The sequence below is a fragment of the Vigna umbellata genome, chromosome 1 (assembly GCF_029865625.1).
Source record: "Vigna umbellata cultivar VRB3 chromosome 1, Vumbellata_1.0, whole genome shotgun sequence".
Taxonomy (NCBI): domain Eukaryota; kingdom Viridiplantae; phylum Streptophyta; class Magnoliopsida; order Fabales; family Fabaceae; genus Vigna; species Vigna umbellata.
This window is the reverse complement of record NC_142165.1, coordinates 25,636,849-25,662,643: the sequence shown is the minus strand read 5'-3', so window position 1 is coordinate 25,662,643 and position 25,795 is coordinate 25,636,849. Positions and strand designations below refer to the sequence as shown.

At 32.2% G+C, this 25,795-nt stretch overlaps 1 protein-coding gene across 1 annotated transcript; it reads left to right on the top strand.

The window, feature by feature from the left end:
• The first annotated feature begins 15,932 nt into the window (after nucleotides 1-15,932).
• LOC124847234 (uncharacterized) lies at nucleotides 15,933-23,997 on the top strand. The gene is made up of 5 exons (XM_047324676.2): nucleotides 15,933-17,079; nucleotides 17,380-18,131; nucleotides 18,251-18,340; nucleotides 22,360-23,136; nucleotides 23,440-23,997. Exons 1-5 carry the CDS (start codon nucleotides 16,971-16,973, stop codon nucleotides 23,578-23,580), a joined length of 1,869 nt encoding a protein of 622 aa, XP_047180632.1. The 5' UTR covers nucleotides 15,933-16,970; the 3' UTR covers nucleotides 23,581-23,997.
• Nucleotides 23,998-25,795: the final 1,798 nt, after the last annotated feature.

The window sequence follows — 25,795 nt, the reverse complement described above, 5'->3', positions numbered from 1 at the left end:
TAGAATCACAAGATTTGGAAGTGGATATTCTATCAAAAGGAGATATTGTCCAATCAACATCTAAATAACAGACAACTTTAGTATGATTATTGTGATCATATAGCAAATCTTTTTTAGGAGATTCTTTAATGTACTTTAATAAATGAATGAGTGCATTCTGATTATTTGTACATGGAGAATTAAGAAATTGACTCACCACATTGATTGTACAAGAAATGTTAGGGCAAGTATACTTCAACTTTTCAACTAATCTTCTATACTTTTCAAAATCTGAGAGTGGCTCACCCTAGTTAGATAAGAGTTTAGCATTAGGACTTATGGGTATGTCAATAGACTTTGAATTCATTAACTCAATTTCCTCTAAAATATTCAATGCATACTTCCTTTAAGAAAGAGAAATTTCATTATTGGATTGTGCTACCTTAATCCCCAAAAAATATCTAAGTTTACCAAAATCTTTAGTATGAAAACGGTGACAAAAGTGTCATTTCATCTATGAGATGTCATGGTGGTCAGTACCTACAAGAACAATGTCAAATAGATACACCCAACATTAGTGTGACAGTAAAAGACTAAATGATTTGCCTCAGTACGAGTCATACGTGTTGGTGCAAGATGACTATAGAAGGAGATTAAATAGAGTTTATAGACAATTTATACATTTTTATGCAAATATAGAACAAATAAATAATAATGTTAAAGATAGATAACAGACAACAATTTATAATAGTTTAACTTTAACGCAAGAGTTACGTCAAGTCAAGTTTCTTAAGCATCAAGCTTAAGAAGTTTCACTAATCAAATATACCAATTTGATTACAAAAAGTACACAAAACGCTCTAACAAGTATCCACATCTCTAGATAACACGAGCACTAACCTCTCTAAATATCAGGATTATTAACCTTTCTAGGTTAGTTTAATCTCTCCAAATAACCTTTTTAATCTCTCCATGAGATCAAGAACTCTCAATGGAATATTAAGAAAATAATCTCATTAAAAGAGAGTACAAATAAACTCGCAAGGGTAAACTTCACAATGTAAAGAATATTACAATGGCTTTTCTCATAGCCCTTTGTTAGATCAAACTATTGTAATGAACATGATATGCTCTTATCTTTTTTATCATTCCTTTCTCGTGAGTATCTTCATGTACTACTATTTTTTCTCTTATTTTTTGTATATATTTTTCTATGAATTTCTTTTTGTGTTGTTGTGCATCTTGTATATTTCTTCATAACCTTATTACTCTATTTATATGCATTTTGGGGTTATAATAGGTGAGATTCTTTCTCTTCTAAATCTTCTTTAGTATCTTCTTTCATATTTTTCTTTTCTTACAAAGGAAATTTCAAATATAATATCTCACGTTGTGTGTTTCTTCCATCTTGATTATCTCCTTCTTTCCTTTTCAATATTTTCTCATTAATCTTCAATATAATCTTCAGATCTTCTTCTTTGGATTCTTGTAAATCTTTAATCAATCAAATTTCTTTTAATTTTTATCTCATATCTAAGATGTACTTTATATATGAAGTATGGATGTAATCTTCTATTCAATATAAAATGTAATATGCAATATTTCAGTTCAACATAATATTCGAGCATATACATTATTTCCATAAATATGACCATTTGAAATTTATAAATGTTAATTTTGATTTTAAAATATGATTTGCCTATTAAATATTTTATTTTCATATTTAAATTATCCAAAAGGAATGTGATCATTGTTATAAAATATTAGAATAAGAATATTTAATAAAGAAGTTAAATCATAGTGTTAGACTCATCCTTGTAGTTATCCGATGTATCACCTACTCAGTTCGTTTGAATGGTCTTATAAGGTTTAATCTTTTCATCATCTAATTGGCTTTTCTTCACTTTGTCTGGTCAATTTTGACTTTTGAATCATTTGCTAAGTAGATTATTCTAATAGGCTTTCTTATGCCAATGATGTCATTTTTTCGATTTTGACTTTTTTTTCTCTTTTATTCAACTCATACTTGAGTAGATCGATGAGTCACTTTATCTCTATTTCATATGATGAATATTACTTTGATATTATATCATTTGATGATGTTTGATTTTATATCGTCTTATTAGTATTATTTAACTTGTATCATTTATTTTGTGTTAAAGTAAATTTTGACAAAGTTATGTGTAACTTTGTGATAATATGTTAGATACAGTATGAATAAATTAAATACACTCATATAGAAGCATTAGACTATTAATATCAATATGTAATGTGTCTAATCAATACAATCTTTTGTAATGTTTAATGGGTTACTCATTGGTGAGTGCATACTTATACCCTCATTTGACCTTTAATATTGGATTCTTAATTGGATTTTGTACTTTAGTATAATATTTTAATTAGGATTTGTTATAACCAGAGCACACTCATGTTAAGCCCAAGAACAAATGTCCAACACTAAATAATTAGTGCCAACAAGTTAACTCCTAATGCTACAATCATTGGAGCTCTCTGTCAAATGACCAACCAATAATTCTTGCAGCGCCCAACATCCTAATCCACTATAAGTCATTGTGAAGTGAGTGCCCAACGATATTTAGACGACGCTCAATGCCAGCAACCCCTTAAATTCAATTTCTTAAAGGTGCCCAATGGTGCTTAAATGGCACTCACTCTTAAGAGTCCCTAAAGCTCATTGCCAAGAGAGTTATCGATGGTACCCAAGATGTGCTCAACGCCATATCATTTACTAGTTTATACTATTATGTTATCAATCTAATTCAATCATCTATCTCAACAAGTTTTCTTTGTCAGAGTAGTGCAACAAAATGATTAACGTGAATAATAAACTAAGAAGGGAGAGAACTGGTTTCTTATCGCAAATGTGTGCCTTTAATAATTTTCTCTTATTTTTAATTTCCTTAGCGAATAATTAAAATAATAGCAAACAGTAAGGAAGAGAGAAAACTGCACAAATAGTTTTATACTAGTTTAGATCGCAAGGAGCCTACATCTAGTTGTTAATCCCAAACGGAGATTAAAGTTCCACTATCACAAAACCAATAAACTATTATAATTGTTAGAATTGATAGACTTTGTTTCTCAACACCAAGAGGGTGCGAATTGGTGTTTTATAAAAGCTTGCACTTTTTAAATTTTTTTTGCAAACTATAAGGTTCTTGAAATCTTTCTTGTGCAGTACACAAATGTGTGTGCAATGAAATATTATGTGTATATGCAATGATAATGAAACTGTAAAGAGATAGAGGAGAGAAAATCAAACTCAGTTTTTATATTGGTTCGGCCTCAATGCCTACATCTAGTCACCCACCCAATCAACCTTAGATTGAAGAGTAATTCACTATAATGATTGGAGTATTACAGCCAAGGCTTTACAGTGCAACTCTCAAATGTAAACACTTCTTAAACTCTCAATCAAATATAGAACAACAACACCTGCCAACACAGAACAACTCGTCCTTGTTACAGCAAACCCTTTGACAATCCCCTCTCAAAGTCAAGAGTACACCACTCTTCTTCCTGACGCTCACGTACAGAGAAACAGCAAATCCAAGATTGCAAGTCTTTTCTCCTGATCTATCAAGATGCACCTTCAGTTGTGCGAAAACGATCAGTCAATACAGTTCAGTATTTTGCTTCTCAAGAATGCTTCAAGATGATCCAATTCTTCTCGTTCTTGATTCTTGGAGCTTTTTGATTAATCTGTAAAACCTCTCAAAATGAATTCAATCATACATGAAAATGTAAGTATGATCAATCGTACAGATTTTCAAACAATGCGTCAATATATAGTTTATATCAGTCCTGACGCAAAGTAATCGATTACTAAACTTATGTAATCGGTTACATTAAATAGATGTAACAAAATTACAACAAACTTAGCTCTTAATTGAATATACAATTAATGTAATCGATTTTCATTAAATGTTGGTTAAACACATTTAAAAATATGACCGTTATAGTAGTTATGACTACCAAGAAATCAATTTTCAAACATAACAAACTTAATTGAATATACAAAGCATATAATCAATTAAGCTTCAACGCTTAACAAAATTTTGAAAACTTTTCTTTCCAAATACCCGTCACAACAATTTGAAAATGATATATGCAAACACACGAGCTTTAATCGATTCAACAACTAATGTAATCGATTCAAACTAGTTGTTTTGCCACAATGCAAAACCATAAGTTGTCTAATGACCTTAGTTGATTACTATAACTCTGCAATCGATTTTGTCACTTAGATATGCTATTGTGCATGTGGTATTCATAACACAGAATCATACACTACGCATACACAGATATAATCACATCATAAACACGATAGTATGCAGTCACATTAGTATGTTCAACATATGAATTTATCACACATTTTATGCAATTTCAAATCAGCATATGCATTAATATAACACACAAAAACTCCTTTTTGTTGTGACTTGACAACATTCAAGTGTTTTTATTATGAGCGTGTTGTCATCATAAAAAATCAACATAACAGGGATTTGGTTCAGCTATCACATGTGCTCCCCCTATCAATAATAATCACAGAGAAAGACATGTTTAAGGGTTTAGAAAACACATCTCTTGTTACCACGAGAAATGAAACTCACTTCTCCTGAAAGCCACAAGGAATGAACACTGATGAATATATATTTTATACTATTCACTTAGTTTTTCACACCGAATTGTGTTAGTGAATTGTGTTTAATTCTCAATTATTGTCTCATTTTCACTATTTGGGCTTAATTTGACTACTAATTCTTATTTTAATTAATTTGAATTATTTGTGCCTAATTATTCCACTTATTATTTGTAGGACCATTTTGGAATTATTATTGGGACGTAAAGAGAGATGCCACATCATTTATTGTTTTGCACATCAACATTTCCTTTTAATTTTGTTTTTAGGTTAACTTTGGACCATTTTTGGCCATCTTTTGTAAAAGCCCATTAGAAGGGTAAAATTATAATTTGGGGTTTATATACCCCAAAATCAGATTTCATTTTGGCTCCCTCCTCCCCCGTTTTCACGTTTTCTCTCTAGGATTTTAGGTTCTTAGGCGTTTTCTTCTTCTCCCCTTTTTTCGGGTTTTAGGTTTTGTTCTCTTTCCCTTTCTTTGTAATGAATCATTTATGTTTTCAATTGCATTTTCGTTTCTTGCTTCCAATTTCCTTTGCTGTTTTGTTTCATGCTTCTAATTTCATGTGTTGTTTCATTTCATGCTTTCATTGGAATTTGCGTTTCTGTTCACTGCACTCAATTTAGATTCCCAATTCAATTTGCATTTTATGCATTCAATTTCGTTTTACAGTTTAGTTTCATTCGTTTGCCCGTTTTGCTTGTGCCAGTTTTGTTCCAGACTTAATGTTGTTTTCGGTTTTATTTTGTTGTTTTAATATCATTCGACTTTGAACATAATTAACTAATATTACCGTTTGGCTTCACTACAAGTATGTTCGGCTTCTAACTCTTCCTGCTTTTCTTCTACTCTCCCTAATACCGGCTGTACTTCTTTGTACCGTTCGGTTTCTAACACACTTCACCGTTAGAACCGTTTGGTCAATGTTACTACACTTCAGCTCACTATTATTACGTTCGATTTCTAGCTCTTCCTGCTTTTCTTTTCCTCTCTCTCATATCGTTCGACTTTTAACTTTTCCTCTGCTTTTCTTTTCCTCTCCCTCATACCGGCTTTACTAATTTTTACCGCTCGGCTTTTAACACACCTCACTGTTAGAACCGTTCGGCTTCACTGTTAGTACCGTTCGGCTTCACTGTTAATATCGTTCGGCCTCCCTAATAATATCGTTGGGTTTCTCATTTTTGCTTCAGTTTTTATGTCCACATTTACTTCAATGTTTTCAATTCTGTTTGGTTGTGTTAATTTTGTTTTAATGTTAGCTTAAGTGTGCTTGGTTGGTCATTAGCTAAATTGCATCGTTTTCATGAGATCTCTGAACTATGAATTGTGATTTTGCGACTCTAACTTGGCATTCTTTTAAATATGTTTGTGTTCTTGCAATGGGTATACGCTTAGTTGCCCAATTGGTGATTGTATCTCTGCTTAGTTGATCAATCTATATGAAGCAGAATGGATGGAATAGGTGCATTGCATTCGCTTAGTTTGCAATTTTGAAGACTAGATTAACCTTCGCTTAGTTGGTTAATTCTAGTTGGATTAGGGGTTAGAGGAGTGTTTATTTTTGTTAATCTATGATTGAGAACAATGTTATTGAGCTGGTGATCAACCGATTTTAATAACTGTTTAATTTGCATTTCTTGTTAAATTAATTTTATTTAGCACAAATCTTCGCAACCCCCCTCCCCCCAATTTTGTTTCTGAACCTTTGACAGAGTAAGTTGGTCCTTGAGAGACAACCCAGGAGTCACTTCCTAGTATTATACTGTACTTAACTGCATATTAATTTGATTCGGGTACGACCTCGATCAAACAACTCATTTATAGGCTTCACGAAAGATGAACACTTCCTTTGAATATTCATAAGGGATGAACACTTCCTTTGAATCTTCACAAAGGATGACAGGCTATACTCAGCAGCAACAACAACACTCAATCACACTCCTAGCGAAAGTTTGCACTCTATGCCAACACCAAGTTCTCAAAGCCAAAGCACAAGGGTTACACAAACCCTAGATCACACTTATCACAGAACAAAACAATCATATATGTTTTCATGTATTAGAATGAGATTCTAAAACCAATATATAAAGATCGCACTCAAGGATACCTTTAAAAATCCGTTGTTAGCTTTTTCTCCCGTGATAATCGATTATCCACTTATGGTAATCCATTATGCATCTAATGAATGCACAACGACAAAAAACATGCCTAAAATCTCCAACAGCTAGTCGTGATAATTGATTATGGTAAGTTATAATCAATTATGGATAATCGATTATCATAGGCTGGTAATCGATTATTCCAGAGACAAAATGAGTTTTTAGCAACCTTTAAAAACCTTTCTGTGATAATCAATTATCTTATGTGTTAATAGATTATTGTAGAGTTTTTTTACTCTAAAACGAATTTTAAAGCAAATAATACATGGAATCAATAACAAATAAAGCCTTATACATAAATCTCCTTATTACAAAATCTTTAACACATAAAACAAGTCTTTAGAAAGGTCTTCTTGGAAAGTGAGCACTTGAGACTTGATTTGGGCATACTTAAATCTACGAGTTCTTTTATTTTTATTGTTATAATTATAACGAGGAACATACTTATTTTTAAGAACTTTTTTCTGTCGTAGTTTCCTTTTTTATTGCATTGGCCTTGGATTTAATTTTTGATTGTTCTTTGGTTAAGCATTTTGACAATAAAAAAACGTAATGTAAGATATTTGGGTTCAAGGTTGAGCTTCTCAATGTTTCCCTAACACTCTAAAATAGAGACAAAGCATTGAACGATGTTAAGATGCCCAAACACCAAGAGAATGATGCATAGAGGGAATACAAGAGCATGAGAGCAAAAGCAGCACCGAAGCACAATGACTACAACAACATCAGGGGACGTCAATGAAAAATGAAAATTGGGTAGTGTGAGAGTGAGAAAAAAAATCGAACTTTGAAGTCCAATGAGTGTGAATTGAATGTTATACAAATGAGAAAATAGAAAATGTATAATATTGTGTCGATTATAGGGTTCAACTAACATAGTATTTGTTGTTAAAAACAAAGAAAGATGAGATAAATAAATTAAAAAATATAAATAATTGTTTAATTAACTATATTAGGCTTGACTCATACAAAAAAGTATCCATAGTTGAATCCTCATTTATCACAACCTAGCAACTAGGATCATAACGGGTAGATGAAAAGAAAATAAGAAAAACAAACAGTTGTCACCAATATTTAGTAGGAAAAACCATGTAAAAACCATTTAGAAATGACTAGTATATGAAACTAGATTTTTGAACTCAAAAGTATGTTACGTGAAGATTTTAAGAAGATGTTAATACCTTATAACATCCATCATAAAGATTGTTACCTATAATAAACATATTAATTTTTTTAAAATATTGGTCTCACCCTAATAGTAAAAACATTAATTTTAAAAAATATATATTAAATTGTATTTTATTATTTTAAAAAATTAAATTAGTGATTATTATTATTATTATATAAAATTTAATAGAAGATAAATAAATAAATAATATATATACATTGATATTTAGCTCAACAGTAGTGGACTCATGCTCCTAGCATCTCTAGACGCAATGGGAAATTAGAATTATGTAATTCTTATTAAAAAATATATGTTTGTTAATAATTATATATTTTTTATTTATTTTATTAAAAAGGATTATGAACTATAACAACTCATAAATTTTGAAAAAAATTAAAATGTACACCAAATTAATTTGTTAGTTTATTTTTGTCACAATTATTAGTTTACTATTTTGAATCTCATAAATAAAATATATTTAAGTTAACTCATCCCATATTTTGAAATATAATTCTTGCTTAAAAAAATTGATTATAATAATTATGAATTTCTTGCTTCAAATTATTATCAATAAATTTTTTAATTATTTATTTTAAAATAAATATTTGGAAATTTGTCATAAACAACATCTTTCATACATTATTTATTTTAGAAGAAATATTTGCACTACAAGTTGTCACAAACATCTTTCAGAAAAAAAAAAAAAACTAGTTGTCAACTTGCATATTTAAAAATTGTATAAAAATATAAAGTTTAAGAAAATTAATTAAAATTACAATAAATGATATATTTTTTAATAAATATAAATTTTTTAAAAAATAATAAAATTACAATACAGACTGTTATAATTAAAAAAAAAAGTTAAGACATGAAACTGTCACAATTTATTGAACTTTTACGATTAAAAAATTAAATCAAAATAAATTTTTTAATAAATAGTATATATATATATATATATATATATATATTAATATTAGTTTGGGAAGATATTTTTCCTCTGACATTTATTATGCATTAGCATCATTTTAATTAGTTCAATATTTTTTACAAGAGTACTATTCACCTATATAAAACTTAGATTTTCAACAATATCTGAAATCACTTTCGTGGAAAGTAATATAAGACTTATTAAAACTACTTGTAGCAAAATATAATAATAATAATATCACCAAAACATACATCAACATTATATTTTATGTGGCTAGAAAAGAAATTGAAGAAATTTTATGCGACTAGAAAAAAAATTGAAGAAAACAAATATATGGGTCAAACCATTTTGCTTCAAAGTTAAAAAAAAAACTTTTATAATAGTTGTATAAGAGACATTTCAAACCTTAATATTGGACAATATTGAATATTTGATGCACAGAAGACATTCATTCATCACCGAAAGGAAAAACACCATAGAGAAAAAAAAAAGGAACAAAATATTTCAATAGTCACAACCTTTATTTTGCAATAACAAATTATAGCCAATGAAAAGATTAATTTTCCTCGTGTTTTATATATTCGAAACCCTTTTTTTTACTCTTTCTTAAGGTTGTACATTAGATAGCAACTTACGAAATAAGAATGCAAATACAAATTTTAAGAAACATAATTCAGAATGAAAATGGAAGGAAATTTATGATCACCTATATTGAGCTTAACTTTGGATTTGATACCCTTTCTCAATAAAAATGGAAGGAAAACATTCTTAAATTCAAATATCTTTATTTTTTTCTCACTCATTTTTCACTTTGCATAAGCCTATTTATAGATAAAAATATGTTCTAAAGATTTTATATGTAACATCCCAAAAATATAACATAAACCATATAATAGAATAATATCATTTGATAATATTTCAGTTCAGTCTTTCACTAAGGAGAGCGTACGGTTCTAGCCGAACGGCCTTTACAGAAAGAGTTACACGTTTAAACTGTACATCGCTACAAAACTATCCGACCGGTTTACAAAATAGCAATACCGATCGTTCATGCATAACTAAAGAGGGAGGTGATCGAACTACCAAAATAAACTACTAACCGAACGTCCTACTGTTCGGCCTTAACTTCAACTTCAACCAAATTTTCTTCTTCCAGCACATCTTCCAACAGCGCGTCCCCTTCTGCTCACATCCACACGGATGATCATTGCAACGACAAGACGAACGTACAAAACAAGACACAACAGAAAATACAGGGTAAGCTTATGTAATTTAATTCATGCATAACATACCTTTCACAAAATCAAACAAACAAGATAATTCATAGTTCGTTCATACAAAAACCTAAAATACTAGACTGACCGTCCGGACTGTATGAAACTTGTGTAGCTACAGGCGTTCGTGCACCCGGGTGATGTAGTAACTGGAATGCTCTCATCAGCTGCCACCCGAGGTTAGCCCTATCTGTCCAAAGTACCCCTAAGGACTAGGACCTCCTGCCGTTCCCACACATGACCTACTCTCCTCTACATGAAGACGAGTACTCACGGAACATCAGGATGAACAACCAGCTTAGCATGCCCACAGTCATACTTTACCAAATCCAATATTCATACATGAGTCGTTCCTCCCCGGAACGCTCGTCCATAAACCACAACCTTTCCATATCTCGTTTTCTTCATCTTTCTTTAATAATCATCTCAATTAACCATTTCACACAAAGATCCGTTCGGATACAATTTACCGAACGTTCAACCCTGACTCAGAACGAGACTGAACAATTGGAGCGAGACCGAGAGGTCTCCAGTTCCAGAATGAATTTAGAACAAGAAGTTTACTATCGGTTTGAGAAAGAAACCGAATACAATCACACATCATGAGAAACGAGTAGAACGAACGTAAATTACGAAATGAGCCAATTAGATGAACTGACTCTTAAGAGCTTTAATCGAACATCTAAAAGACCACACTCGGCACTAAAACTCTAGGCCGAAGCCAATGGACACAGACACTCCAAGAGATTCAAAGAACAATACGTAGAGGAATTCCCATGAATAAACCGAGCGTTTATGAAAACTTATATTAATTAGATTTAGTATCAAGAAATACGAATGTCAGTTAAAGACTGAACACTATAGTGATCGAACCCTAGTGGCTTGAACAAACGCTCGTATTAGCAAATTTAGTTTAAGGAGATAGAACGAATACTTGGTGTAAGACCAAACACTTACTTAGGACGAACACTTGGTATAATACCACGTGCTACTAAACTTATATAAAAGAGGCTTGATAAATATACTAAGAAACTATTAGATTAGTATTTAAGAATAACTAAAATATACAATTTTACACACACACACACACACACACACACACACACACACACACACACACACACACACACACACACACACACACACACACACATATATATATATATATATATATACGTAAATTCATAATAGGATATTAAGAAAGAACTATGCTTGGCCGAACGCTCAAGCACAGTATTTCGAAATGCAAACGCTCGTACTCGACTAGGATTCTTCCCAAATGAAAGAATCCAATTCTAACCAAGTTCACTCAGAAAACCGAACGGTCGAAGACTGTTCAGTAACAAACATACACTATCTTAGGGGAATTTCATATTCAGAATTCATATATAATCAATTTCATTTCTTAACGTATTACTTCATCACTTTACACATTCATAGCATAATCAATTTTTCATACTTCATATAGTTCAAACATCTCAACCATCATACAACATATTCATTCATTCAATCCAACGAACGCGCATACATCACATAATCATACAAATTAAATTAAATAAGCTTCCTTTACCTTGGAGCGTGAACGAACGTCCTAAAGACAAAATACGTTTCGCCTGACTGGATTTCCTTCTACCCTTACATTCCACAACTCTTTAAACTAACCAAACAGCCAAAAAAAACCAAAAGTGGTTCAGACAAGATAACAACATGCAACCGGTACTTGGTTTGCATGTACCAGAGAACGAACGACTAAGGATAAGGAACTTACCAGTTTCAGAACTCGAAACTGTTCAGTTCAATTTGAAGCTTGGGACGCCGGGAGTGCTCCTACGGTGCCTGAACGGTGATCGGAGAAGAGAAAGGGTGAGTTTTGGTAGAGAGAAGGGAGAGCTTCTAGAGAGAATGAGAATTTCAGAGTTTGGGAAGAAGGGTGCATGCAGAAGAGAGTGGGACAAAAGTTTCAGAAAAAATCAGTTTTCTTCCCACGTCAAAACGAGCGTCCGCTCATCTGCCGACACCTGCCTTCCACTATCTGATTTCTGATCCTCGTTGCTTGACACCTGGCGTCCGTGCAGAGGGGTTTTTGGGTGCGTTTTAATGAGGTATAACATTATGAGAAGTGAAAAATTTCTTTTTATTTTATTTTTCAAAAATGAATATGGTGCTAGTTTATCAATTTTGATTAAGGAAAATGTGATAGTCTTCTCCTTAAACTAGGTTAGACGAAAACAAAAAGATGAATCTATGGTGGTAGAAGTGGAGAAAAGGCTATAGAGATGATGATGGTTGTTCTCGACTTTGGAGGTTTAAATGGTGGAATGAAGATTATTAATGGTGCTCTAAGAGAAGTTTGACCAACTCGCGTGGCTAGAAGGATCTCATGGGATGCTTAGCCTTGACTTAAAGATAAGTTAAGGATGATTCAAAATTTTGACAATATTTCATTACTAATCTCAATGTGGGTTGAATGTGTCTCTAAAGTAGACCAAAACCCTAAGATGTTATCTTGTACTAAATCCTAAAATTTTTATCTTGATGAAGGAGAGCATGTGGTACTCTAACTTTTAAAAAGCTTTATGTTGCTAGATTGTCATGTAAAAAACCATTTTAGCAATAGTTTCCCAACTTGGAAAATGACACATGACCACTACTTTTGTGAGAAAACTCTTCACTAAAAGCTTTTCATGTGAAAAGTCACCTTAGTAAAATTTCTCACTAAGAAAATGACACATGGTCACTACATTTATAAAAAAAATATTCACTAAGAGCTTGTCATGTGGAAGGCCACCTTAGCAAAAGTTCCTCACTAGAAACATGACACATGGTCACTACCTTTGTAAGAAAATTCTTCATTAAGAGCTTGCCATATGTGGCCACCATGTCTCGTGTGCGATATCCTCCACCAAGCTAGGGTTACAAAACTAATCACCAAAAATTAGCTTAAGTTAGACGTAAATGTTTTTCTACAACTTAAGCAAGATTATTCAAAGACCTTACATTACTTGACCCTTAATGCAAGACCTAAAAATAAATCTTACACCACTTAACTCTTAATACAAGGTCTATAAATACTCCATCCAAGAGAAAGAACTTTGTTTCACCTTACTTAGATTACTCTAACTCTTCTTGAACATGCTTGGGTCATGGCTAGGGATATGTCCGTCAGTAATTATACATCCATCAATAATTGTTACTGATAGAATTTTTATCGACAAATTTTAGGTCGTTGGTATCCATCGAAAAACAACTATTACTAACGGAAAACAACCATTATCAACGAATTTTAATTATTTTCAATGTATTACTGTTGTCGATAAATCTAGTTTTTTGTAGTGTTATTAGTAGTGGTTCCTTGCACAATTGTTTTGCTTTTTACCTTTGCCTTTTAATTTTTTACTTTTATTTTTTTTTCTTTTCTACCTTTTGTTTCTCTTTTCTTTTGTTTTGAACACAATGAAACACCATTACATATCACAAATCAAATTTGAAAAACTCTTATAGAACGAAAGCTCTTAATACCAAATGATAACCTCCTCTTCAAGCTACGTTGAACCAAAGCAAGAAGATGAAGCTATGATGGTAGAAGTGGCACGAAAGTTATGGAGATGGTGGTGATTGCTCTTGGTTTTGGAGGTTTAAGTGGTGGAATGAAGAAGGTTGATGGTGTTCTTAGAGAGGTTGGACCAACTTTAGAGAATTGTGATTAGAGGAACTTCATGGGATGCTCTAGCCATGACTTATAAACAAGTTAAGAATTACTCAAAGTTTTAGCAACATTTAATTATCTCAAAAGTGGGTTTACAAGGGAAGAGGCAACTTTATTTATAGATGAAGGTGTCTCCAAATTATACCAAAACCCTAAAATGACATCTTACACTAAACCCCAACAATCTTATCTTGGTGAATGAGAGTTTGACATGTGACACTCTAATTTTTAGAAAAAATCTCCACTCCTAAGTGTCATGTGGAAAACCACTTTAGCAAAAATTTTGCCACTTGAAAAATAACACATGACCACTATCTTTGTAAGAAAACTCTCTACTAAGAGTTTTCCATGTGGAAAGTCATCTTAGCAAAGTTTTTCACTAAGAAAATGACACATGATACATGACTACTACCTATATAAAAAAACTCTTCACTAAGAGCTTGTCATGTGAAAAACCACTTTAGCAAAAGTTTCCCATTAGGAACATGACATATGATCACTACCTTTGTAAGAAAACTCTTCACTAAGAGCTTACCATATGTGACCACCATGTCTCATATGGAGCACCCTCCACCAAGTTAGGGTTACAAAACTAATCACCCAAAATTAGCTTAAGCTAGGCACAAATATTTTCCTACAACTTAAGCAAGATTGTTCAAAAACCCTATACTACTTGGCCCTTAATACAAGGCCTAAAAATAAATCCTACGCTACTTGACTCTTAATACAATATGTAGAAATACTCCATGAAGATAAAAAAGAGAGCTTTATTTCATCTTCCATACTGACTTTAGCTCTTCTTTAATATGTTTGGGCCATAGTTAGGAGATGTGTCATCAAAATGAAAGATGTAATTAAAGAGAAAATTACAATAAGCAACAAAAAATAATTAAGAGTGACTTACAAGAGATTTTATCAGATAATTTGGTAGAGTTGATATTGTATCAATTTTAATTAAGGAAATCGAAAGAAATAAATAGAATGAGTCAATCAATTTGAAGCATAACGAGATTGCAAAATAAAAGAATGTTATTTGAACAATTTAGTAGGTAATGTTACTTATTAGGAAGAAAAGAAAGAAAAGGAAAATAAAAAAAATGTCCTAAGAAACAAAAGATGTAAGTAATTCTATTGTTTTTTTTTTGTTTTTTCAATAATGGTGTCAAAGGCTAAGAAAGACTTCTTAAATGAAAAAAAAATTACTAGCCTAACATTGATAAAGTAACTTAATAAACCTTTAATTAAATATTAGAAAAGTTTTAATTTACTTTTAATTAAAAAGTATTGAATTTTTATAATAAAACTAATTAAAAACTAATTTTTTATTTAAATTATTAATTTTTTTTAATTTCAACTACAATAAAAAAACATAACAAAAAGTATTTAATTTACATTGTTCAAGTATATACAAGGATGTTCAAGGTCAAAACATAATTTAATCAGAACTTAATTTTGTGGGAAAGAATAATCTCTTCGACTGAATCCAATCTTGTTAACAGATATGTTAAGAAAATATATGTTAAGAAAATAACAAATAACAAATTTCTAGTCTAGATTTAAATTTTAAAAGTGTTAATGGTTTTCATGCACAAATCACTCAAATTATTTGTCTGATTTACTTGAAATCTGAGCAAATTAAACTGTAATCACATTTACCATAAAAATATGTAATCTTATCTAAATAGTATAATTTTAAATATCTTTTTCTCAAACTGTGTAAAATAATGTACTGCGAATGTGCACCGCGCCACACTAGGGTGCCACGAAGGCTGATGGCTATGGTCAATAATCAACAGTAGAGAAAATATCACAAATATAATAAAATTAAAAAGTAACCGAATATGACAAAAGAAAAAACTCATTCAACAATATAAAAAAAAATTGTAACAAAAATATAAAAAAAAATTGAGAGGCTGAGAAAGGAAAGGAAACAAAAATAAAACACATGTAGAAAAAATATTCACAAAAAATATTATTCTGATTTTGTTATTACTGTATTTGAAGAAAAACTGAAGAAGAGAGAGATCGTCATAACTCATACTTTTGCTTCAGAGTATCCAAAACTAACAGAAAATTATACATTGTCTCTCTCGCCTCCTCTCAATTTCACACAAACACATCTCACTACACAAAAAACAAAACCCTATTTCCTATTTCTAACACACACACTCTCTCTTTCTCCCATTCTCTTTCACTCTTTGCCCATTCATTCTCCAACTCTCAACCTAAACCAAACCAACTTCTCTATTTTCTTCTTCTCTCTATTCGCATTCTGCGATAAGGTTTCTGCCGGTTATCTCTCAAACGTCGACGTTTTACTCCCATAGTTAATGACTGCCTCGCCTCTAGGGTTAGTTGGTTCTCTTTTTGTATCTAGCTTTTCGCTCTCGCAATCAAGCCTTGACGCCGTAACCCTAGGTTCTGGAGGAGTGATTTTTTAACCCAATCAATTAATCTCCTGTTTGTCCTTATTCTTGATTTTCTGTTTTTCTTTTTTTAAATTACCTATTTTCTTTCCACACTGAATATAGGGTTGCCCTCTAGGGTTTTTATTATTATTATTTTTTTAAAATTTTGGAGAACCTGATGGGTTTGCAATGCTGTGAGTATTGAGTTCTGGCATTGTTGCCGTAGTGGTGCGTGGTAAAACATCTGTGAGTGGTTTATAGTGGAAATCCGTGTTTTGATTAATAATGGAGGCTTAGCTTTGAGAAGTAGTTTGGCTACATTCCTCGGGTTTCAATACTCAAGTTTGTTGTTAGGGGAACATATAGTCTTGTTTCTGGACTTGTTTTGGACCAGTTACGGCTGGGTTCTTTATATCCATGCTGCTGTTGAAAGATAGTAAATGGAGGAGTAATTGAATTTCACTGCAAAAAGTGTTGGTATTTCTTGTTGTTTGGGAAGAGTTTTTCCCGGAGGGGGTTTCTTGATTAGGTTGGGCTCTTGAAGAGTGATGACTGGTGCATGGTAGAGAAGGGGATTTATACACTTACAAACAAGTGTGATAGTGCCACTTGGGGGTGGGACTTGGTGAAGAGGTGCCCCAATTTATTTTTTGTTGTTTCTGATGATGTTCAGTCTTAGTTATGGAAAGAAGTGAACCCACATTAGTTCCAGAATGGTTGAGAAGTGCTGGAAGTGTTGCTGGGGCTGGCAGTTCAGTCCAACATTTTCCATCCTCGTCTACTCACAATGGTAATTTAGATATTCTATCTGAATTATGTACATTTGTAGTTCTTTTGTGTTTATTCAGTAGGCCATGGTTACACATATATGAATATTGTTTGTTCGTGGTCACGCTGTGTGAAAAAGTGGTTATTGGCCATTATTTGTAACATCAATGTTTTTTTACTCTCCATGATTGCAATTGTGGTAGTTTTTTTTACTGTATGACCGCAAATGCGGCTCAATTTGTCTGCAACTTAAAACCTTCGCTATGTGTTTTACCATCGAAAAGGGGAAAAATATACTAACTGTCATGGCATTGTATTGTAGATTCTCCTTCTGTAGCTCATCATGCAAGGAATAGGTCTTCTAAGAACGGTAGTGATTTTGATAGTGCTCGATCTCTGTTTCTTGAAAGGACATCCTCATCAAATTCCCGGAGGAGTTCTATAAATGGCTCTGCCAAGCATGCCTATAGTAATTTTAACAGAAGCCATCGTGACAAAGACCGTGATAGAGAGAAAGATAGATTAAGTTTCGGTGATATCTGGGATAGTGATGGTCCTGACCCATTAGCCAACCTCTTTTCTGGAAGGAAGGAGAGGGAGCCATTGCGCCGTTCTAATTCAATGGTTTCCAGGAAACAGAGTGAGGTTATACCCCGTAGAGTCGCAGTTGACACTAAATCTGGTGGCGGTAGCCATCATAGCAATAGCAATGGCATTCTTTCTGGGAGTAATGTTAGTAGTAGTATTCAGAAAGCTGTATTCGAGAAGGATTTTCCATCACTTGGTATTGAAGACAAACAAGGAACAACTGAAGTGGTGAGGGTTTCATCTCCTGGTTTGGGTGGTGCTACTAGTCAGAGCCTGCCTGTTGGTAGTTCTGCTTTGATTGGAGGGGAGGGATGGACATCTGCACTAGCAGAGGTGCCCACTTTAATTGGGAGCAGCAGTACTGGATCTCTTTCTGTGCAGCACACTGTTAATACAACTGGGTCTGTATCATCAAGTACCACAGCTAGTCTTAATATGGCTGAGGCATTGGCACAGACTCCATCTCGAGCTCGGTCTGTTCCCCAGGTAGTTGAGTCAGTACTGTGTCTCTAGCTACTTTATTCTTATTCTTTTCTTTAAATTGTAGTGATTTTATATTTTGTAAATGTTCATGATAAAGTAGTAAGGCCCCTAATCAATTGTAGGTGCAAGTGAAAACCCAAAGGCTTGAGGAACTGGCTATCAAGCAGTCAAGACAGTTGATTCCAGTAACACCTTCAATGCCTAAAGCTTTGGTAAGACCTTGTGAAATGCTGTTGTAGTTTTTATTTTTGCAAGCTTTATTTTATTTTATATTGCATTGCCGGATTTTATTTCTCATAATTAGTCTATATCCATATGTATCTTATTTTTTAATTGATATTATGTGCACATAATTTTAAATTGTTGTAATTTTTCTTATCTTTTAATTAGCGTATAAGCATAAATAAGCTGTACTGTATCATATGAAGTCAGACTTGTACTTTGGCAGTTTAGTTTATTTTGTTTGCATTACAGAGTGCCATGTAGTGGTAGGATTAGGATTTGTTGTTTCTGGAGTGCTATTTAGAAACTGAGTTGAGGTTAACAATTTGAAAAGTGTTTTGAATAGCCTGGAGTCTTTTTGATGGTTGAGGGTGTAGTCTAACTATCAGATTTAAAATGGTTACCGTTGTTTTTTTGTCATAGTATTATTTGTTATATGTAGCATTTAATGATGGTCAGGTACATTATATTTATGAAGATAATATAGACATAAGATATCATATTATTTAACGAGTTGATGAAGGAGTTTTGGTTAAAATCCTTGCACCATATTTTGTTGTATCATTTAGTGATGGTCATATGTTCTAGTGATGTTATATAGTGATTCATTACAAATCAAATTAAGGATTTTTTTTGTTTGAAACGAAAGTGTGGATTGGAAAGTGACTGGAGCAAGGTAATGAAAAGAAAGAAAAAACTTCCTTCTGTAGCAATGAAAGTATTCAAGGGTGTTACGTTCCATTGGTGCTAGATGTCTTTTATCTTTTTTTTGTTTTTTTTATTTATGAGGTAAAAATGAGGAAAGTTTAAAACAAACTAGTATTTTCAAATATTATGTCTCTCTTAAAGGTAGGATTAGGCCACATTATATTCAAATTGATATTTTTTATTAATTTAAGCAGCTTAAATATTTTTACAAAAACAATTGTAATTTTTTAATAAATAGTATTTCATAACTATAAATCAGAGAATAAACATATTGAACAAAAATGAGATCTTAATTTGAAGGTGTTAAGTTATATAGTTATTTCATTCGTAAAGCATCAATTAATAAATATATGGGTAACTTTGCAATTGTACAAATATTTTTTTAATTAGTTTATTTATGTTTATTTGAAATGACAACTTTTCTTCATTTTCATTTAGCTTCCTTCTCAAACAAAGTAGTCTACTTTTCACTCAATTTCATCTCTCTTACCTTTTCTTTCATCCCACTTTCTTTAATTTTCCTTCTTTGCAATGGAACAGTTACGTCACTCTATTATTTTAAGTTTAATATTACAGCTAGCAGAATTTGTGGAATAATTTTCTTTTAATCCTGAGACCTGTGTTGTATCTATTATCTTGAGGCTCTACTGCTCTTTCTTCTGTTTATAATTCAGTGAAATAAAATGAAGAACGAGGGTTTATTAGTTTTTTTAACAGGAATTGGTGCTTCACTTAGTGGTTTGTTTTTTCTATTTTATTTGCTAATTAATGTGTGAATTTACTTAAGAGTGGTGTTTATGGAAGCCAGATGTTGCTTTCATTATCCTATCTTACGCCCTTGATTGACCTCCTTCTAACTGAACCAAACAAAGATGTGTGATCCGTTAGCTGACATGGGTTAGTGGTTGAGCTATTTTTAAGTATGATATTATAATATTTATGCAGATATCCAGGGTAGCCTCATTTTGGGTCTGTTTTAATTGTTTTATGAAATTACAGTCTTTCTATCCTCATCCAAATTTGAAAATTATTGATGAAAAATTGAGTCCTTTTAGTGTGAATACTTGTTATGTACTAGCATTAGGAACTCAAAATGCTTAATAATGTTGCTTTTTAGGTTTTCTGTTTATCTATTTTAAACATGACCTTGTAGCCTGAATTTGAGTCATGAAGTAGTATCATTAGCCAAGCAGTGGTTTCTTATTAGTGATGTTTTTGTGCTCCTTGCCCACTGGGTTGATATGACAAATATTTCATATGACTACTACATGCTATGACTTAAATCTCGAAATGTCATCAACTGTTTACTCCATTGTAGTCAAAGTCTCAATTTAAAATGTGGAATTGCATGATTTCATGGTTCTGCCCACCACCATGTGCAATTTAGAGTTCATGCAAGATGGTGCCAGAGTGGGATTGTGATTGTCATCAGAAATTGTGGAAACGGTGGAGTTTCCACCATGTTTTGGTATTGTGTTGCATTCTTAGTTTTTGGGTTTAAACCGAAGCCCAATAATAAGAACTCTTCGTGCACAGTTGGTTTCACGTAGTTCCTATTTATGTGATGTTACTTTTTCCTTTTTGTCTATTAAGAAACCACCTTCCCTAAAATAAAACCCGATCAGTTGTGTTTGTTCTGATTGCTTGACTATACCCTTGGTGAAGTCACAGTTGTGACTTCTTTTAATTAATTTTATATATATATATATATATATATATATATATATATATACTGTATATGTCTATAAGTAGAATCTACAGTCTATCTTTCAATCCCACGAGTTATGATCTCCTGAGCACTTCACAATCCCAACTATAATCTCAATTTTTACTGTCTTGGTGTACTATTTAAACTGGTTACTTTTATCTAATGTGCAAGTCCTTAATACTGGTTCCCCATGAGTACCCATGAATTTCCTGGTGCATTCTAGACCAATATTGTTGAATGGCAGTGCCATGGTGGAATGGTTTAGCAGATTTTTTGCCTACCGCCTTGGTGGCAATTTGTGCAGGGAGGCCTGCTAAGGTTGCACCGTAGGTCGCATTGCTGTGTGTATATGGTTGAATTTTGCCATATTTCGCCATCCATCATTTATAACATTGCTCTGGACTACCTATATCTCTACTCCAGCATATATCTATATGGTGTATGAGGAACCTGTGTGTTGGGATTATGTGGTTCATTGGAATAAGGATCTGTCATGATTTTGCATTTAATATTGCTTAAAAACCTTTTAATTTTTCTTTTGGTGTGCATAATATAATTGTCATAATTTAAATAAATTTATACAAGGTTTCTAAAGAAAGTCATGGGTGACATTTCTATGTATGACTGTAAACATATTGTTTATATCATAATAAGCTGGTTCTTTCCTGCTTCACTTTTAATATCTTCCCGTTGCTGGAATATTGAATTATTTTCTATGTTTATATGATTAGTTCACCTCGGATGGGTTTGTGGATGTTGCAATTATGCTTGAAATATGTGATTTCTTTAGAGGATACTTAAAATTGATTGTGTAATTTAAATAAATTTGTATAAGGTTTCTAAAGAAAGTCACAGGTAACATTTGTATGTATGACTGTAACCATATCGTTTATATCATAATAAGCTGGTTCTTTCCTGCTTCACTTTTAATACCTTCCCGTTGCTGGAATATTGAATTATTTTCCATGTGGTGATTAGTTTACTTCGGATGGGTTTGTGGATGTTGCAATTATGCTTGAAATTTGTGGTTTCATTAGAGGATACTTAAAATTGATTGTGTAATTTAAATAAATTTGTATAAGGTTTCTAAACTAAGTCACGGTGACATTTCTCTATGTATGACTGTAACCATATTGTTTATATCATAATAAGCTGGTTCTTTCCTGCTTCACTTTTAATACCTTCCCGTTGCTGGAATATTGAATTATTTTCCATGTTTATATAATTAGTTCACCTCAGATGGGTTTGTGGATGTTGCAATTTTGCTTGAAATTTGTGATTTTTTTAGAGGATACTTAAAATTGATTGTGTAAACCATGTTATTATTATGTATGCTCTATTTGTTTCCCTGTTTTTATAGAAACCTGTGGAAGAAATAAGGATTGTGTATATGATGCATTATTTAAACAATATCAGAATTGGATGTTTCCTTGTTCAAGGCACACTTCCAAAACTTTGGAAGTTTATATTTCTAGCTTCGTGTGTATATTTACTTTCTTGTATTCAATAAAAAATATTTTTCATTAACAGTATTATTTACGTGTTATTTTCTTTTCTCTTAAGTTTTTAATGATTCAGTGTATTTTTCTTTAGGTTCTTAATTCTGAGAAATCAAAGCCCAAAACAGCTATCAGAAATGCTGAGATGAATGTAGTTGCAAAGACTGTGCCACAGCAACCCTCTGCCTTGCACATTGCAAACCAATCTGTTCGCAGTGTAAACGCCAAAACTGACACTCCAAAGACATCTGGAAAGTTTACTGATCTGAAATCCGTAGTGTGGGAAAACGGTGCTTCCCCTACCTCCAAGGATGTATCACACCAAACAAATTATTCTAACAGCAAACCGGGAAATCATCATGCTTCTGCATCTGCCTCCGCATCTGCTCCTTTGAGGAACCTCAATAACCTAAAATCTTCCACTGAAAGGAAATTAGCTTCTTTGGATCTTAAATTAGGTTCAACTTTGGATAAGAAACATTCCATCTCTCAAGTGCAGAGCCGGAATGATTTCTTTAATCTCATTAAGAAGAAAACATTGATGAACTCTTCTTCAGTTCTTCCAGATTCGGGCCCAATGGTTTCATCTCCCCTGGTGGAGAAATCAGATGAAGTAAATAGGGAAATAGTTAATGAATCTGCCAATCCCCAGTCTCTCGGGAATGGTACCGAACTGACTAGCAATGGTAATACCCATGCTCATGAAGAGGTTCAAAGACTTTCTGATAATGAAGAAAAAGAATCAATTCCCTGTGCTACAATATATCCAGATGAGGAAGAAGCTGCATTCCTTCGTTCTCTTGGCTGGGAGGAGAACTCAGACGAGGATGAAGGCCTTACAGAAGAAGAAATCAATGCTTTCTATCAGGAGGTAGTAATATCTTGATCTAGTTTTGCATTGATTATCATAAATGCAATTTAAATCTGCTTAGTTTTAACATGCATCAATATAATGAAAATGTATCATTTTTGACCCCTTGTGAAGTTAAGAATCCTTGCTTTGTTTAACGGAATGAGTTTAAATTTTATTTTTGGTCGATTTTTTGAAATTTATGCTAGAGTGAAGTCTTCTGATATCGGTTATTTCTTGCAGCACCAAATTACTCTTTAATGCAACTTGCTGTGACTGAATTGGATTTTGTTTACTTACTTTTCATTGGCGTTTGTTTTCCAGTGCAAGAACTTGGGTCCTACTACGTTCAAGATATGCCAGGGAATGCAGCCAAAGCTGTCCAAGTTGTTCGAATCTTATGCATCTAACTTGCATGGATCTTCTGCTGAGTTGAGCTCTACTGATCCAGGATCTCAAGCTTGATAAACTGTTTCTTTAATCATATAGCTAGATCCAAGTTTCATATTTTTGATGGCAGATGATTAGTTCCATTCCTTTTGTTCTGAAGGCCAATGATTCGAGAGTGAAAGAAGAGGGGTGGGTTTTGATTAGAACCTTGCATTTTGCAAATATTGCAATAAGTTACAGGTGCCTCAATCCTGCCTGTTTAACAGGTTTTTTTTTTCTTTTTTTTTCTCGTTTTTCGGTTAAAGGTTACAGGGTTGGTTGGTAGGGGCTATTTTGTCTGCAGTGGAAGATGCTAGGCTGTTGCATCTTTTTGGGGCATTTTGATCCGTTTCTTTTCTTTCATGAGGGTTTGATTCTACATGATAAAGTTTTTATGCTGTTTTTGGTCAATTTTACAAAAAAAAAGGAAATTAAAGTTTTTTTATTGGCTTATTTACTTTTTTAGTTTCACTATTATTTGTTTTTGTTTAATATTGTTCCTCAATTTTCAATTTTATGTAATTTGATTTCCTTTATTTTAATATTCAGATTTAGCCTCTTTAGGTTAAATTTGGTTTAACAGTGCTACTGGTACAAATAATACCAATTTGAAACCATTACCTAAAAGCTGTTTTTAATTGCATATGTTACAAATCATAACAATATAATTTTAAACAGATTGAAAATTAGTTATTTATAAATACATTTTATTGGAATATGTTATCAGTAATATTTATATATATAATGCTAGTATTTTATAATTTAGTTATTGATATTTGATTAAAATGTTATAAGATAATTGTTAATACAACTAAAATAATATCTATTATATAATAAATTAAATGCTAGTAATTTTATTTTATAAATTAATAATTTGTAAATAAAGTTTAATTAAACAAATTTAAATATAACCAGTTTCACAAGGTTTTTTTTAACAATGTTTTTCTTAAGAATCTTAATCATATTTATTAAAAATGATACAATTATGTTGTCAATATAAAATTATTATAGTATTATAAGTAACGTCAAATATTGTATAATATACTATCATGAGGTAAATGAAGTAAAATGCAAGAATATTTTAATGACATTTAAAAATTAATTTAATACAAACATAATTGGTTTGTTACACTTTGACATACTCCAAATTTGATTGAATATTCTTTAGAGTAATGCAAGAAAGGAACATCTAATACCATCTCTATTTGATTTGTAAGGAACAAAATCTTATTTTTCTTGTTTTTGAAATATTAGCAAATTTTAATATTTTCATTTCATTAATGATATCTGCATAAAATGTATTTTGTTATACAAGTAATATTTTTTATAATTAAGAAATTAGTAAAATTCAATACAATCAATTGCATTTTAGTAATGTTTTAACTTAATTTACTTATTGATTACAGTGACTTTATATTGATTGACTATTAATTAAGAAAAAAATATTGATGATATAATTTTAAAAAATGAATTATAAAAAAATATTTAAAAAATCTATAAATAATACAAATAGAAGGAATAAGAAAATTTTGACATCACTCAACCATCCTTTAAAAAAAATTTAAACCTTCGGTTGGTTCTCATTTTTGTATGAGAATCTTAGTTGGGTCATCATTTTTGCAACTGTCTCAATTGGGTCATATTTTTTGTAAAAATGAACCAATTTTACCCTAACCGTTAAGTGCTCTCAAACGGATTTAGCAGTTGCTGACCTATGCACCTTGATGTAAAAGTGTTTTATTATGTGGATTTTTTTTTAAAATTAAGAGTTTTTGACGTGGCAAAATTTATTACTAATTGAACCAATGAATTTGTTCCTAATCGAACCTTTCTAAGACTCGTCCAAATCTGGTCAAACTCCCTCCACCACCCACTTCACTCGGCTCACTTTCCCATGGACCTCGTTGGGGAAGCTTCGCCGGCGCAAGTCATTAGCAGGCATACATTGATTGGGTAATTAAAAAAATAAAAACCATTAAGCGAGTCCTCCTCGTCGCGCCTTCATCGTCGCCACTACGGGTCGCTGCTGTTGTGTGAACACGAAACCCCATGGGTCGCGTCTCTGTCATTGCGCCGCATCGAATCATTGCCACTATGCTGCATCGAATGATCGCTGCCGCTATGCCGCACCGAACGATCGCTGCCGCAATGCCGCCATTCGTGAGAGAATGAAATCTGTCATGGTTAAGCAGTGCACCGAAGGAGAAGAAGAGCAGAAACAAAACGCGAAAACCAAAAATGGCGAGACCTG